Source organism: Oncorhynchus mykiss, chromosome 2, assembly GCF_013265735.2.
Source record: "Oncorhynchus mykiss isolate Arlee chromosome 2, USDA_OmykA_1.1, whole genome shotgun sequence".
Classification (NCBI taxonomy): Eukaryota; Metazoa; Chordata; class Actinopteri; order Salmoniformes; family Salmonidae; genus Oncorhynchus; species Oncorhynchus mykiss.
In genome coordinates, this window is record NC_048566.1 from 26,211,700 (window position 1) to 26,228,236 (window position 16,537).

Below are 16,537 nucleotides of genomic sequence, written 5' to 3' on the forward strand. Positions count from 1 at the left end.
TTCTTCTGATGAATCCCCTTTCCGATTGTTTGGGGTATCCGGAAAAAAGCTTGTCCGGAGAAGACAAGGTAAGCGCTACCTTCAATCCTGTGTCATGCCAAGAGTAAAGCATCCTGAGACCATTCCGGGTTGCTTCTCAGTCAAGGGAGTGGGCTCCCTCAAAATTTTGCCTAAGAACACAGCCATGAATAAAGAATGGTACCAACACATCCTCCGAAAGCAACTTCTCCCAACCATCCAGGAACAGTTTGGTGACGAACAATGCATTTTCCAGCATGATGCAGCACCTTGCCATAAGGCAAAAGTGATAACTAAGTGGCTTGTGGAACAAAACATTGATATTTTGGGTCCATGGCCAGGAAACTCCCCAGACCTTAATCCCATTGAGAACTTGTGGTCAATCCTCAAGAGGCGGGTGGACGAACAAAAACCTAAAAATTCTGACAAACTCCAAGCATTGATTATGCAGGAATGGGCTGCCATCAGTCAGGATGTGGCCCAGAAGTTAATTGACAGCATGCCAGGGAGGATTGTAGAGGTCTTGAAAAAGAAGGGTCAACACTCCAAATATTGACTCTTTACATCAACTTCATGTAATTGTCAATTATAGTCTTTGACACTTATGAAATGCTTGTAATTATACTTCAGTATTCCATAGTAACATCTGACAAAAATATCTAATGACACTGAAGCAGCAAACTTTGAAAATTAATATTTGTGTCATTCTCAAAACTTTTGGCCACGACTGTACAGTTGAAGTCAGAAGTTTACATACACTTTAGCCAAATACATTTAAACTCAGTTATTCACAATTCCTGACATTTAATCCTAGTATACATTCCCTGTCTTAGGTCAGTTAGGATCACCACTTTATTTTAACAATGTGAAATGTCAGAATAATAGTAGAGAGAATTATTAATTTCAGCTTTTTATTCTTTCATAACATTCCCAGTGGGTCAGAAGTTTACATACACTAAATTAGTACTTGGCAGAATTGCCTTTAAATTGTTTAACTTGGGTCAAACGTTTCAGGTAGCCTTTCACAAGCTTCCCACAATAATTTGGGTGAATTTTGGCCCATTCCTCCTGACAGAGCTGGTGTAACTGAGTCAGATTTGTAGGCCTCCTTACTCACACACGCTTTTTCAATTCTGCCCACAAATGTTCTATATGATTGAGGTCAGGGCTTTGTGATGGACACTCCAATTTATTTATTTTTTATTTTTTTATTTCACCTTTATTTTACCAGGTAGGTTAGTTGAGAACAAGTTCTCATATACAACTGTGAACTAGCCAAGATAAAGCATAGCAAAAAAACATAGCATGAACAGACAACAACACAGAGTTTCACATGGAGTAAACAATAAACAAGTCAATAACACAGTAGAAAAAAGAATCTATATACATTGTGTGCAAAAGGCATGAGGAGGTAGGCAAATAATTACAATTTAGCACATTAACACTGGAATGATAAATGATCAGATGGTCATGTGCAGGTAGAGATATTGGTGTGCAAAAGTAAATAAATAAAAAACAATACCTTGACTTTGTTGTCCTTAAGCCATTTTTCCACAAATTTGGAAGTATGCTTGGGGTCATTGTCCATTTGGAAGATTGCAATCAAGCTTTAACTTCCTGACTGATGTCTTGAGATGTTGCTTCAATATATCCGCATCATTTTCCTACCTCATGATGCCATCTATTTTGTGATGTGCACCAGTCCCTCCTGCCGAAAAGCACATGATGCTGCCACCCCTGTGCTTCACGTTTGGGATGGTGTTTTTTGGCTTGCAAGCCTCACCCTTTTTTCCTCTGAACATAACGGTGGTCATTATGGCCAAACAGTTCTATTTTTGTTTCATTGGACCAGAGGAAATTTCTCCAAAAAGTACGATCTTTGTCCCCATGTGCAGTTGCAGACCTTAGTCTGTCTTTTTTATGGCAGTTTTGGAGCAGTGGCTTCTTCCTTGCTGAGCGGGCTTTCAGGTTATGTCGATATAGGACTCGTTTTACTGTGGATATGGATACTTTGTACCTGTTTCCTCCAGCATCTTCACAAGGTCCTTTACTGTTGTTCTGGGATTGATTTGTACTTTTCACACCAAAGTATGTTCATCTCTAGGAGACCGAACGAGTCTCCTTCCTGAGCGGTATGACGGCTGCGTGGCCCCATGATGTTTATACTTGCGTTCTATTGTTTGTACAGATAAACTTGGTACCTTCAGGCATTTAGAAATTGCTCCCAAGGATGAACCAGACTTGTGGAGGTCTACAATTATTTTTTTGAGGTCTTGGCTGATTTCTTTTGATTTTCCCATGATGTCAAGCAAAGAGGTACTGAGTTTGAAGGTATGCCTTGAAATACATCCACAGGTACACCTCCAATTGACTCAAATGATGTCAAATAGTCTATCAGAAGCTTCTAAAGCCATGACATAATTTTCTGGAATTTTCCAAGCTGTTTAAAGGCACAGTCAACTTAGTGTATGTAAACTTCTGACCCACTGGAATTGTGATACAGTGAATGTAGTGAAGTGAAATAATCTGTCTGTCAACAATTGTTGGAAAAATGACTTGTGTCATGCACGAAGTAGATGTCCTAACCGACTAGCCAAAACTATGCTGTGTTAACAAGAAATTTGTGGAGTGGTTGAAAAACGAGTTTTAATGACTCCAGCCTAAGTTTATGTAAACGTCCCACTTCAACTGTATACAGGGAAAGACCTGACTGGGATGTGTGCTGTTTGCTGCCTATCTCATTAGGGATCACTTAGTGTGGTGAAATGGGCTGTGATAGACATACAGAGAGACAGGCTGTGATAGACAGACAGAGAGACAGGCTGTGATAGACATACAGAGAGACAGGCTATGATAGGCATACAGAGAGACAGGCTATGATAGGCATACAGAGAGACAGGCTATGATAGACATACAGAGAGACAGGCTGTGATAGACATACAGAGAGACAGGCTATGATAGACATACAGAGAGACAGGCTATGATAGACATACAGAGAGACAGGCTGTGATAGGCATACAGAGAGACAGGCTGTGATAGACATACAGAGAGACAGGCTGTGATAGACAGAGAGACAGGCTGTGATAGACATACAGAGAGACAGGCTATGATAGGCATACAGAGAGACAGGCTGTGATAGACATACAGAGAGACAGGCTGTGATAGACAGAGAGACAGGCTGTGATAGACATACAGAGAGACAGGCTGTGATAGACAGAGAGACAGGCTGTGATAGACATACAGAGAGACAGGCTATGATAGTCAGACAGAGAGACAGGCTGTGATAGACATACAGAGAGACAGGCTGTGATAGACAGAGAGACAGGCTATGATAGACATACAGAGAGACAGGCTATGATAGGCATACAGAGAGACAGGCTGTGATAGACATACAGAGAGACAGGCTGTGATAGACAGAGAGACAGGCTGTGATAGACATACAGAGAGACAGGCTACGATAGGCATACAGAGAGACAGGCTGTGATAGACATACAGAGAGACAGGATGTGATAGACATACAGAGAGACAGGCTGTGATAGACAGACAGAGAGACAGAATGTGATAGACAGACAGAGAGACAGGATGTGATAGACATACAGAGAGACATGCTGTGATAGACATACAGAGAGACAGGCTGTGATAGACAGAGAGACAGGCTGTGATAGACATACAGAGAGACAGGCTATGATAGTCAGACAGAGAGACAGGCTGTGATAGACATACAGAGAGACAGGCTATGATAGGCATACAGAGAGACAGGCTATGATAGACATACAGAGAGACAGGCTGTGATAGACATACAGAGAGACAGGCTGTGATAGACAGAGAGACAGGCTGTGATAGACATACAGAGAGACAGGCTATGATAGGCATACAGAGAGACAGGCTGTGATAGACATACAGAGAGACAGGCTGTGATAGACAGAGAGACAGGCTATGATAGACATACAGAGAGACAGGCTGTGATAGACAGAGATACAGGCTGTGATAGACATACAGAGAGACAGGCTATGATAGTCAGACAGAGAGACAGGCTGTGATAGACATACAGAGAGACAGGCTGTGATAGACAGACAGAGAGACGGGATGTGATAGACAGACAGAGAGACAGGATGTGATAGACAGACAGAGAGACATGCTGTGATAGACATACAGAGAGACAGGCTGTGATAGACATACAGAGAGACAGGCTGTGATAGACATATAGACAGACAGAGAGACAGGCTGTGATAGACATATAGAGAGACAGGCTGTGATAGACATATAGAGAGAAATGCTATGATAGACATATAGAGAGACTGGCTATGATAGACATATAGACAGACAGAGAGACAGGCTGTGATAGACATATAGACATACAGAGAGGCAGGCTGTGATAGACATATAGAGAGACAGGCTGTGATAGACAGAGAGACATGCTATGATAGACATACAGGGAGACAGGCTGTGATAGACATACAGGGAGACAGGCTGTGATAGACATACAGGGAGACAGGCTGTGATAGACATACAGGGAGACAGGCTGTGATAGACATACAGAGAGACAGGCTGTGATAGACATACAGAGAGACAGGCTGTGATAGACATACAGAGAGACAGGCTGTGATAGACAGACGGAGATGCAGGCTGTGATAGACATACAGAGAGACATGTTGTGATAGACAGACAGAGAGACAGGCTGTGATAGACATACAGAGAGACATGCTGTGATAGACATACAGAGAGACATGCTTTGATAGACATACAGAGTGAGGCTGTAATAGACACACAGACAGACATGTTGTGATAGACATACAGAGAGACAGTTTGTATTAGACACACAGACAGACATCCTGTGATAGACAGACAGAGAGACAGGCTGTGATTGACAGACAGAGAGACAGGCTGTGATAGACAGACAGAGAGACAGGCTGTGATAGACAGACAGAGAGACAGGCTGTGATAGACAGACAGAGAGACAGGCTGTGAAAGACAGACAGAGAGACAGGCTGTGATAGACAGACAGAGAGACAGGCTGTGATAGACAGACAGAGAGGCAGGCTGTGATAGACAGACAGAGAGACAGGCTGTGATAGACAGACAGAGAGGCAGGTGGCAGGTGATCCACCACAGACCTTTAGGTATTACTACTGTATATGAGAGGAGAAGTGGGGAGAATCACAGGAAGTAGAAAGCCCATGTCTGGATGGATGAATTAATTAGGCATGTGAGCCAACTGTCTCTAATTGGATTTTCTTAGCAGGGGAAATAAAACAAATTCTGATCATAAATACTAGTTTTGCTTGTTTATGTGTGTGTGTTTGATAAGCAAAGGGGAATAAAAATGTTAATGTCCTCATCCCAGATCACGAAGAAGCAGTAACAGTATGCATGCTATGCCATGTTGACACACACACACCAGCACGCACACACACGTCACACATTTCCCAGAATCTATCAGACCAGACAATCTATTCTGGCTGCACATTTCATGACTGAAACAAGTTGTGTAGTGCAGCATCTGCAAGATTGTTTTTCAGTGTTTTTTGTAATGATAAATGCTGGTTTTTATTTTAACAAATCATCATTTTTTTGGTATATCTTGTTTTTTTCTCCCCGTGGATTTATCGTAGCTTTAGACACAGCAGCCGAGGAGGTGGGGAGTGAGGAGGAGGAAGACGAGGAAGATGAGGAGGAGGCTACACAGAGAGACCTGAAAGTCATTTGACTTCAGAGTGAACTTCAAAAGAAGGCTTGGGTTGTTTGTCCCAGGGGGGATATGGAGTCGATTTCAGTCTCTCTGGCTGTATTCTTCTTCATCCCCCTCTTCTCTTCCTCCTCCTCTCCTGCCCTCTGTTCTCTGACCCCTGGTGTTGCCATGGGGACACAGTGTGATGTATAATTCTCGACTGAACTTTACATCCAGGGCTACCTGTATGAATGTGTGTGTGTGTGTGTGTGTGTGTGTGTGTGTGTGTGTGTGTGTGTGTGTGTGTGTGTGTGTGTGTGTGTGTGTGTGTGTGTGTGTGTGTGTGTGTGTGTGTGTGTGTGTGTGTGTTTGTGTGTGTGTGTACTTTCCTACATATACGTGCGTGGGTGTGTGACCTTCATTCCGGGACGACCTGGAATGGAAGGCCAGTCCGGAGCCACACCGGTTGTATAGTGTGAAACTGTCGTCTCAATGCCAGGAGTGTCAGTGTTTGAAGGTATGCAGGTTGTTGTGTGCGTTGGTGCATGTGTGTGAAGCCTGGGGGTCAGGCCTTTTGAAATGGAGCCTCTCGCTGCAGTAGGTCTCTCAGGTTTGCTCTGATGTAGAATGTCAGGGCCACCGGGAAGTCACCATTCTATAGAAAGAGCAAGAGCAATCCATCCACCTGTTTCGTGCTGTTACCGTGGTGACTACACTGGAGGAGGAGAGGAGAGGGAATTCAATCATCTAGGTCCTGGAGTGCAAGTACAGTACACACTCCCACTATTTCCTATCACTCCCTGTCTTTCTCCCTACATCTCTCTACCCCTTTCCTTCTACCTTCCTTCCCGTCCTCCCTTTCTCCCTCCATCACTCTCCTCCCTCTACCTTCCCTCCCTGTCTTTCTCCCTCCATCCCTCTCCTCCATCTACCTTCCTTCCCTCACTCTCTCCCTCCATCCCTCTCCTCCACCTTCTTTTCTTCCCTACCTCCCTTTCTCCCTCCATCCCTCTCCTCCCACTACCTCCCCCCTCCTTTTCTCCCTCCATCCCTCTCCTCCCTCTTCCATCCATCCCTCCTTTTCTCCCTCCATCCCTCTCCTCCCTCTTCCATCCATCCCTCCCTCCCTTTCTCCCGCCATCCCTCTCCTCCCTCTACCTTCCCTCCCTCCCTCCTCCCTCTCCATCCCTCTCCTCCCTCTACCATCCCTCCCTCCCTTTCTCTCTCCATATCTCCTCCCTCTACCTTCCCTCCCTGCCTTTCTCTCTCCATCTCTCCTCCCTCTACCTTCCCTCCCTCCCTCCTCCCTCTCCATCCCTCTCCTCCCTCTACCATCCATCCCTCCCTCCCTTTATCCCTCCATCCCTCTCCTCCCACTACCTCCCCCCTCCTTTTCTCTCTCCATCCCTCTCCTCCCTCTTCCATCCATCCCTCCTTTTCTCCCTCCATCCCTCTCCTCCCTCTACCTTCCCTCCCTCCCTTTCTCTCTCCATCTCTCCTCCTCTACCTTCCCTCCCCCCATTTCTCCCTCCATCCCTCTCCTCCCTCTACCTTCCCTCCCTGCCTTTCTCTCTCCATCTCTCTCCTCCCTCTACCTTCCCTTCCTGTCTTTCTCCCTCCATCTCTCTCCTCCCTCTACCATCCATCCCTCCCTCAGTTCTCCCTCCATCCCTCTCCTCCCTCTACCATCCCTCCCTCCCTTTCTCCCTCCATCCCTCTCCTCCCTCTACCTTCCTTCCCTGCCTTTCTCTCTCCATCCCTCTCCTCCCTCTTCCATCCCTCCCTCCCTCCCTTTCTCCCTCCATCCCTCTCCTCCCTCTACCTTCCCTCCCTGCCTTTCTCTCTCCATCCCTCTCTTCCCACTACCATCCCTCCCTCCATTTCTCCCTCCATCCCTCCCTCTCCTCCCTCTACCTTCCCTCCCTGCCTTTCTCTCTCCATCCCTCTCTTCCCACTACCATCCCTCCCTCCATTTCTCCCTCCATCCCTCCCTCTCCTCCCTCTACCTTCCCTCCCTGCCTTTCTCTCTCCATCACTCTCCTCCCTCTACCATTCCTCCCTCCCTTTATCCCTCCCTCCCTCCCTCTCCTCCCTCTACCTTCCCTCCCTGTCTTTCTCTCTCCATCTCTCTATCATTCAGATGAACCTACAGCCAGACAACCCTTATACTGTAACTACCCCATCAGTCTATTATTCTGGTATTTTTATGATGATTAGATCTCTCCTCCCTGCTCCTGCCCTGCGTTAACCTCCCAGTCCCCCCTACACACACACACACACACACACACACACCTCACAGCACCCGCAGTGTAAATGATAGGCTCTCAGTGTGTCTGGGATATTGGTCTCTCCTCTCTGTGACACAGCCTATTGTTTACAGGTCAGATTAGTCTGTAAATTACAGTGTTAGACTGTGAGAAAGCCTGGCTCAACCTCCCTCTGGGTCTATTCTGGCATAGGGACCTGTTAACTACCCCCTGCCCTGCATCACCCTGCACACACACACACACACACACACACACACACACACACACACACACACACACACACACACACACACACACACACACACACGGGGCTGGCACCAGGGGCAGGAAGTCTTGGCTGTTTAAGCTAAATGCTTTAATGAACCAGTCTCACCCCCTGGGAGGACAGCTAGCTAAATGCCACCAGACTCATTAAAACTAGCTGGCTCTGCAGTGCCAGCACACACACACACACACAATACTGTACCGTCAGCTTAGGGGGGCGGTGTCCTTGATGTTAGATGTTGTGTATGGTGATGGTCTATTGTAGCTTTGAATATGTCTGATTAGTATTCTGATAGCTCTGGTCCTGTTGGTACCCAGGCTCCATGTCAAAGAGCACCTCAGGCAAGACCTGCTCTGCTTTGCACCAGTCAGCTTTTCTCTCATCTAATGGAGCCTCAGTGGAGGGCATTCAATGATAAAGTTAACATATACATTATGTTTCTGTTCCCACTATTTGTTCCTTACAGTGTGTGTCTGTTCTCTCCTGCAGGTCTGGCACGGGCTAAGTCAGTCCCCAGCCACACCTACTCCAATGAGGTGGTGACCCTGTGGTACCGCCCCCCTGATGTCCTCCTGGGATCCACAGACTACTCCACCTGCCTGGACATGTGGTGGGTAGTACCACTGACCTTTAACCCCTGACCCCCTACCTCTTGCTACATCCCTCTCCACAACAGGGAGAATACGTCCTCCTCTAGATCAGATGAGGTGTGAACCCCACAGAGAGCCACAGACAGCTGTGTGAATGTGTTCCATAAGGAGGTGAGGGAGAGACCTGGCCATGTCTCTATCTGGGGTTGAGGAGAAGCTAGGAGACCTGGCCTGGCTGAGACTGAGGCTCAGTATGTACAGAAAGGAACATTTACTAAGGACATGGGCAGACAGAGGCCTTCCTATGGCGACAGACAGATAGCTTTAGTCAGGATATGGACAGGGGTCTTCCAGAGCTGCCGTCCAGGCTGTGAAATGATCCGTGGCCACATCGATCTGGACAGGCAGTCCTCGAGGACGCCCCTTTCCAAGGACCCCAGCTGCATCCCAGCGCGGGTAATTAAAGCATAGTGGGGAGGGAGAGGCAGCGGGTTAGGTGGGCAGTAGAGCAGGTGGGCAAATCCTCAGGGCACTTTTCCACTCCACCGAGACTGGAGCCACTCAACATAGAAAGACCTATACCGTCACTTAGAAAGCAGTGTTCCATGAACAGGCAGCGCTCACATCGACCGCAGTGTGCTCAGTGCTGGGTCACTGGTTTGGGTAACAGTCTGTCCCATATCCGTCAAACCACTGACAGGTTAAAGGAACAGATCTGAATCTGGAAGACAGGAGGAAAGGGAAGAATAGGGTGGAACAAAACAGGGATTCTTCCTCTAGTCTATTTTTATGGCTGTTATCGCCTCAGTGAGCCTGCCGTTTCACCAGGCACCTGTCAGTCAAGCTGACAGACCACTGTGGACCCAGACAGACAGCACAGCCAGACAGACAGAGAGAGGTGTGACAAGAAGAGTGGAGGATGTGGTTGAAACCCTGTTGTTTTCACACTGTTAGTAGCAGGTTTGATCCCTCTCCCTGCCAAGCCAAACCTCTGTATCTGATTAAACACCCGTCTCTGTATAAAGATCTAGGAAAAATCTGAACAGTTTGGTGATGAACATGTATTGTTCAATCCAGCACCTACTTCAATCCATTGGACTTCTCAAAATGTATAGCGCTCTTCCTGGACTATACGTATAGATGATAAAACAAGAGGCTCCCACGCTGAGGTCTGTCCAACGCTGGTCCGACCAAGCTGACTCCACACTCCAAAACTGCTTCCATCACGTGGACTGGGACATGTTTCGTATTGCGTCAGACAACAACATTGACGAATACGCTGATTCGGTGTGCGAGTTCATTAGAACGTGCGTTGAATATGTCGTTCCCATAGCAACGATTAAAACATTCCCTAACCAGAAACCGTGGATTGATGGCAGCATTCGCGTGAAACTGAAAGCGCGAACCACTGCTTTTAATCAGGGCAAGGTGTCTGGTAACATGACCGAATACAAACAGTGCAGCTATTCCCTCCGCAAGGCTATCAAACAAGCTAAGCGTCAGTACAGAGACAAAGTAGAATCTCAATTCAACGGCTCAGACACAAGAGGCATGTGGACGGGGCTACAGTCAATCACGGACTACAGGAAGAAATCCAGCCCAGTCACGGACCAGGATGTCCTGCTCCCAGGCAGACTAAATAACTTTTTTGCCCGCTTTGAGGACAATACAGTGCCACTGACACGGCCTGCAACGAAAACATGCGGTCTCTCCTTCACTGCAGCCGAGGTGAGTAAGACATTTAAACGTGTTAACCCTCGCAAGGCTGCAGGCCCAGACGGCATCCCCAGCCGCGCCCTCAGAGCATGCGCAGACCAGCTGGCCGGTGTGTTTACGGACATATTCAATCAATCCCTATACCAGTCTGCTGTTCCCACATGCTTCAAGAGGGCCACCATTGTTCCTGTTCCCAAGAAAGCTAAGGTAACTGAGCTAAACGACTACCGCCCCGTAGCACTCACTTCCGTCATCATGAAGTGCTTTGAGAGACTAGTCAAGGACCATATCACCTCCACCCTACCTGACACCCTAGACCCACTCCAATTTGCTTACCGCCCAAATAGGTCCACAGACGATGCAATCTCAACCACACTGCACACTGCCCTAACCCATCTGGACAAGAGGAATACCTATGTGAGAATGCTGTTCATTGACTACAGCTCGGCATTCAACACCATAGTACCCTCCAAGCTCGTCATCAAGCTCGAGACCCTGGGTCTCGACCCCGCCCTGTGCAACTGGGTACTGGACTTCCTGACGGGCCGCCCCCAGGTGGTGAGGGTAGGCAACAACATCTCCTCCCCGCTGATCCTCAACACTGGGGCCCCACAAGGGTGCGTTTTGAGCCCTCTCCTGTACTCCCTGTTCACCCACGACTGCGTGGCCACGCACGCCTCCAACTCAATCATCAAGTTTGCGGACGACACAACAGTGGTAGGCTTGATTACCAACAACGACGAGACGGCCTACAGGGAGGAGGTGAGGGCCCTCGGAGTGTGGTGTCAGGAAAATAACCTCACACTCAACGTCAACAAAACTAAGGAGATGATTGTGGACTTCAGGAAACAGCAGAGGGAACACCCCCCTATCCACATCGATGGAACAGTAGTGGAGAGGGTAGCAAGTTTTAAGTTCCTCGGCATACACATCACAGACAAACTGAATTGGTCCACTCACACAGACAGCATTGTGAAGGCGGCGCAGCAGCGCCTCTTCAACCTCAGGAGGCTGAAGAAATTTGGCTTGTCACCAAAAGCACTCACAAACTTCTACAGATGCACAATCGAGAGCATCCTGGCGGGCTGTATCACCGCCTTCGCCCTCAACCGTAAGGCTCTCCAGAGGGTAGTGAGGTCTGCACAACGCATCACCGGGGGCAAACTACCTGCCCTCCAGGACACCTACACCACCCGATGTCACAGGAAGGCCATAAAGATCATCAAGGACATCAACCACCCGAGCCACTGCCTGTTCACCCCGCTATCATCCAGAAGGCGAGGTCAGTACAGGTGCATCAAAGCTGGGACCGAGAGACTGAAAAACAGCTTCTATCTCAAGGCCATCAGACTGTTAAACAGCCACCACTAACATTGAGTGGCTGCTGCCAACACACTGACACTGACTCAACTCCAGCCACTTTAATAATGGGAATTGATGGGAAATTATGTAAATATATCACTAGCCACTTTAAACAATGCTACCTTATATAATGTTACTTACCCTACATTATTCATCTCATATGCATACGTATATACTGTACTCTATACCATCGACTGTATCCTTATGTAATACATGTATCACTAGCCACTTTAACTATGCCACTTTGTTTACATACTCATCTCATATGTATTTTCTGTACTCGATACCATCTACTGTATCTTGCCTATGCTGCTCTGTACCATCACTCATTCATATATCCTTATGTACATATTCTTTATCCCCTTACACTGTGTACAAGACAGTAGTTTTGGAATTGTTAGTTAGATTACTTGTTGGTTATTACTGCATTGTCGGAACTAGAAGCACAAGCATTTCGCTACACTCGCATTAACATCTGCTAACCATGTGTATGTGACAAATAAAATTAGATTTGATTTGATTTGATTACATTTTCAAAAATGAGAGTTTAAGTCAATGAAAGTGGTGCTGGTGGTTTTCTCTCTGTCTTTCTCCCTTTCTCCTTTCTTTCTTTCTTTCTTTCTTTCTATTTATCCCACTTTCTTTTTCTGCATTAGCTGTGTGGCTGCTCAGGACTGCTCAACCTCAGGACCGCTCAGCCGGTCATGTAGAGATGGAGGGAAAGAGAGAGGGAGAGAGGGAGCAGTGTGCACTGGGCCAGAAAGTGAATCTGTCAGGAAACAATAGCTCTCTGACAAATGGGCTCTGACACCTGTTTAAACACACACACACCACTCTCCAGAACTGGCCACCTCTCTCTTTCTCCATCCCTCTCTCCTTCTCTCTCCACTGGGCATCCCATTATCCAACCATCACCACCTCAGATTGTTGGATAATGGGATGGCCAGTGGAGAGAGAAGAGTTAGTTTTCTGAACAAATACTTTACTGGAGCTAAATCCTCTAGCAAATCAAGACATCAACCATAGATTTAGAAGGAAATTAAAATATTCCCCAAGAGTAAACCATTTGCCTTTCAAAATATACTGTGCACTTCTACAAAGCCATTTGAGTACACTATAGATTAAATCATGATGAATTGTAGTTGTGTAAGCTAGTATTCTTCATAGAGGGGTTCAAATGTTTACTGCTGATGGCTCTGGATCTCTCCAGCTCAGTTGATGCTGTCTGTCTGTCTCTAATGGGGATGCTGTCTGTGTGTCTCTAATGAGGATGCTGTCTGTGTGTCTCTAATGGGGATGCTGTCTGTGTGTCTCTAATGGGGATGCTGTCTGTGTGTCTCTAATGGGGATGCTGTCTGTCTGTCTCTAATGGGGATGGTGTCTGTCTGTCTCTAATGGGGATGCTGTCTTTCTGTCTCTAATGGTGATGCTGTCTGTGTCTCCCCAGGGGTGTGGGCTGCATCTTCATCGAGATGATCCAAGGAGTGGCAGCTTTCCCTGGGATGAAGGACATCCAGGATCAGCTGGAGAGGATATTCCTGGTAAGTCAGCTGTGTGTTTGTGTGCGTGTGTACGTATGTGCACAATATGTCTATGCTGTCACTGATACACAACATCTCCTCTCAGTTGTGAACCAATGGGAAACTGTCCCACTTTGAGCACTTTTTAGTTAATTAATTAGAATTCTTTTTTAACCTTTATTTAACTAGGCAAGTCAGTTAAGAACAAATTTGTATTTACAATGACGGTGTCATGACGTTGGCCTCTTTGGGTATAGCAAGCCCCATCCCCCTCTCCCTGCCTCCCCCTTTCCTCCTTCAACTAGGTTGCTGTGGTCAGAGAGACGTCGTAAATTACTGAGGATCTCCTCATGGACACACAGTATAGAGAGAGTAAATTTTCATAGAGAACAAAGCAATTCCTTCCACCTCACAGAACTTGAGGTCCGAACAAATTTCATGTTCCGGAGAAAGTATAAAAGATCGGTGAAGAATCCAGCTACGAACTGGTCCGTTTGTTACAACTTGGGGAAGCTCATGGGAGACGGTGTGGCCACATTACCATAACGCTGTTTATATAATAGCCTCAGATATGAGGTTTACATATAATTGTTGTATAAGATGAATGAGTGAGTATGATATCGTTTGTAAAATTGTGTAATATGATTTTGGACTGTTTAATAAAGGAAAACTCAAAAAGGGGATTGGAGTTAACTAAATAAGAGGACCGTCCCTGATCCCAGTTAGGGTCAGGCGTCCTGGGACAGCCCTTTTCTGCCTTCCGAATAAAATCCCCACTCGGGTTTTCGATCAGCAGATCGAGCTCACCTCAATTACGAGATGGCTAAAGGTTGCAGACCATGTTTTTCTCCATTAGGAGGACAAAGGTTGTAGACCATTGCTGAATCTTTTAACCATACCACGTGGTAAAACTCTTAGACTATCAATACCGACAGAATAAGAACAAGTCTTTGATATTAATTACTAGTCTGCAGCTAGGAATTCGGCATCATTGAACGCGAAGAACGACAACCGCCGAAACATCCATTCTATAACGAATTTCACTCTGAACTATCCACTCTAACCACAACCGAAAGAGAGAGGGAGAGAGACGGACAATTCTACAAAATAAATTAACTTTTCACCATTGATCAAGACAACACACTGAGCGTAAATATATATATTGATTGCAATTGTTCCCGAATGAGTGAGCGTTCATGTGCAAGGGATTAGCATTTCAATTGTTATAATTATCACTCTGTAGTGACTTCTTAGTCGACCCCCACTTCCCCTTTTGTCTAACAAGCCACCATGCCGGTTTAGCCTACTAGGGCACATTCTCATTTAATGTAACCACATTTACCTTGTTTGTTTGTTTGTTTATGCATTTCTGTGAATTACTTAGTTAGTAATTATTTAAGAAAATTGATGTATGGATGACTCATAGTGAAGACTGGGTTCGTGCAGAGAACCAACAATTTACGACGTTTGGAACGAGACTAATGTGAGGTAAAGTAAATAATTCATGAATTCGAAGACTAATTGATCAGATAAAATATTTGAAAAGTTATTTTAGGAAATGATAACTTTGTAATCTGAATATTTTTCCTTGGTGCCCCGACTTCCTAGTAATTACGGTTACATGATTAATCAGTCTAATCGCGTAATAACTAATTACAGAGAATCTTTGATAAAAAACTACCAGTCTTCAGTTTATGATAGTAAAGACATGACAACGGCCTACCAAAAGGCAAAAGGCATCCTGCGGGGGCTGTGATTAAAATAAAAAATATAGGCTAAAACACACATCAAGACAAGAGAGACACCACAACTCTACATAAAGAGAGACCAAAGACAACAACACGTCATGGCAGCAACACATGACAACAACACGGTAGCAACACAACATGGCTGCAGCACAACATGGTAGCAACACAAAACATGGTACAAACATTACTGGGCACAGACAACAACACAAAGGGCAAGAAGGTAGAAACAACAATACATCACGCAAAGCAGCCACAATGTTCAGTAAGAGTGTCCATGATTGAGTCTTTGAATGAAGAGATTGAGATAAAACTGTCCAGTTTGAGTGTTTGTTGCAGCTCGTTCCAGTCGCTAGCTGCAGCTAACTGAAAAGAGGAGCGACCCAGAGATGTGTGTGCTTTGGGGACCTTTAACAGAATGTGACTGGCAGAACGGGTGTTGTATGTGGAGGATGAGGGCTGCAGTAGATATCTCAGATAGGGGGGAGTGAGGCCTAAGAGGGTTTTATAAATAAGCGTCAACCAGTGGGTCTTGCGACGGGTATACAGAGGTGACTAGTTTACAGAGGAGTATAGAGTGCAGTGATGTGTCCAATAAGGAGCTTTGGTGGCAAATCTAATGGCCGAATGGTAAAGGACATCTAGCCGCTCGAGAGCACTCTTACCTGCCCATCTATAATTTATGTCTCCATAATCTAGCATGGGTAGGATGGTCATACGAATCAGGGTTAGTTTGGCAGCTGGGGTAAAAGAGGAGCGATTACGATAGAGGAAACCAAGTCTAGATTTAACCTTAGCCTGCAGCTTGGATATGTGCTGAGAGAAGGACAGTGTACCGTCAAGCAATACTCCCAAGTACTTGTTATGAGCTCTAAACCCTCAGAGGTAGTAATCACCCCGGTGGGGAGAAGGACGTTCTTCTTACCAAACCACAAGAACTTTGTTTTGCAGGTGTTCAGAACAAGTTTAAGGGCAGAGAAAGCTTGTTGGACACTAAGAAAGCTTTGTTGTAGAGCGTTTAACACAAAATCCAGGGAGGGACCATCTGAGTATAAGACTATCATCTGCATATAAATGGATGAGAGAGCTTCCTACTGCCTGAGCTATGTTGTTGATATAAATTGAGAGAAGTGTGGGGGCCTAGGATCAACCCTTGGGGTACTCCCTTGGTGACAGGCAGTGGCTGAGACAGCAGATGTTCTGGCTTTGAGAGAGGTAGTTATCAAACCAGGCCAAAGACCCATCAGAGACACCAATACTGCTTAACACATGCAGTATCTATCTGAATGATGCAATCTGAATCATTGTTGTGACTGACCAATTGACTGTGTTTACTGTGTACTTGAGTATTTGTGTACTTGAGCATTAACCTTTGGGTCTTGATCT

General features: G+C 46.0%; 1 protein-coding gene across 4 annotated transcripts in view; it reads left to right on the forward strand.

Moving 5' to 3' along the window:
- Nucleotides 1–16,537, forward strand: part of cdk14 (cyclin-dependent kinase 14) — a 207,269-nt gene that overhangs the window by 87,987 nt on the left and 102,745 nt on the right. For all 4 annotated transcript variants that reach the window (XM_036943595.1, XM_021626100.2, XM_021626109.2 and 1 more), the window contains 2 exons: nucleotides 8,708–8,828; nucleotides 13,334–13,427. In XM_036943595.1, coding sequence (XP_036799490.1) covers nucleotides 8,708–8,828; nucleotides 13,334–13,427 — 215 coding nt within the window. The remainder of the gene's footprint in view (nucleotides 1–8,707; nucleotides 8,829–13,333; nucleotides 13,428–16,537) is intronic.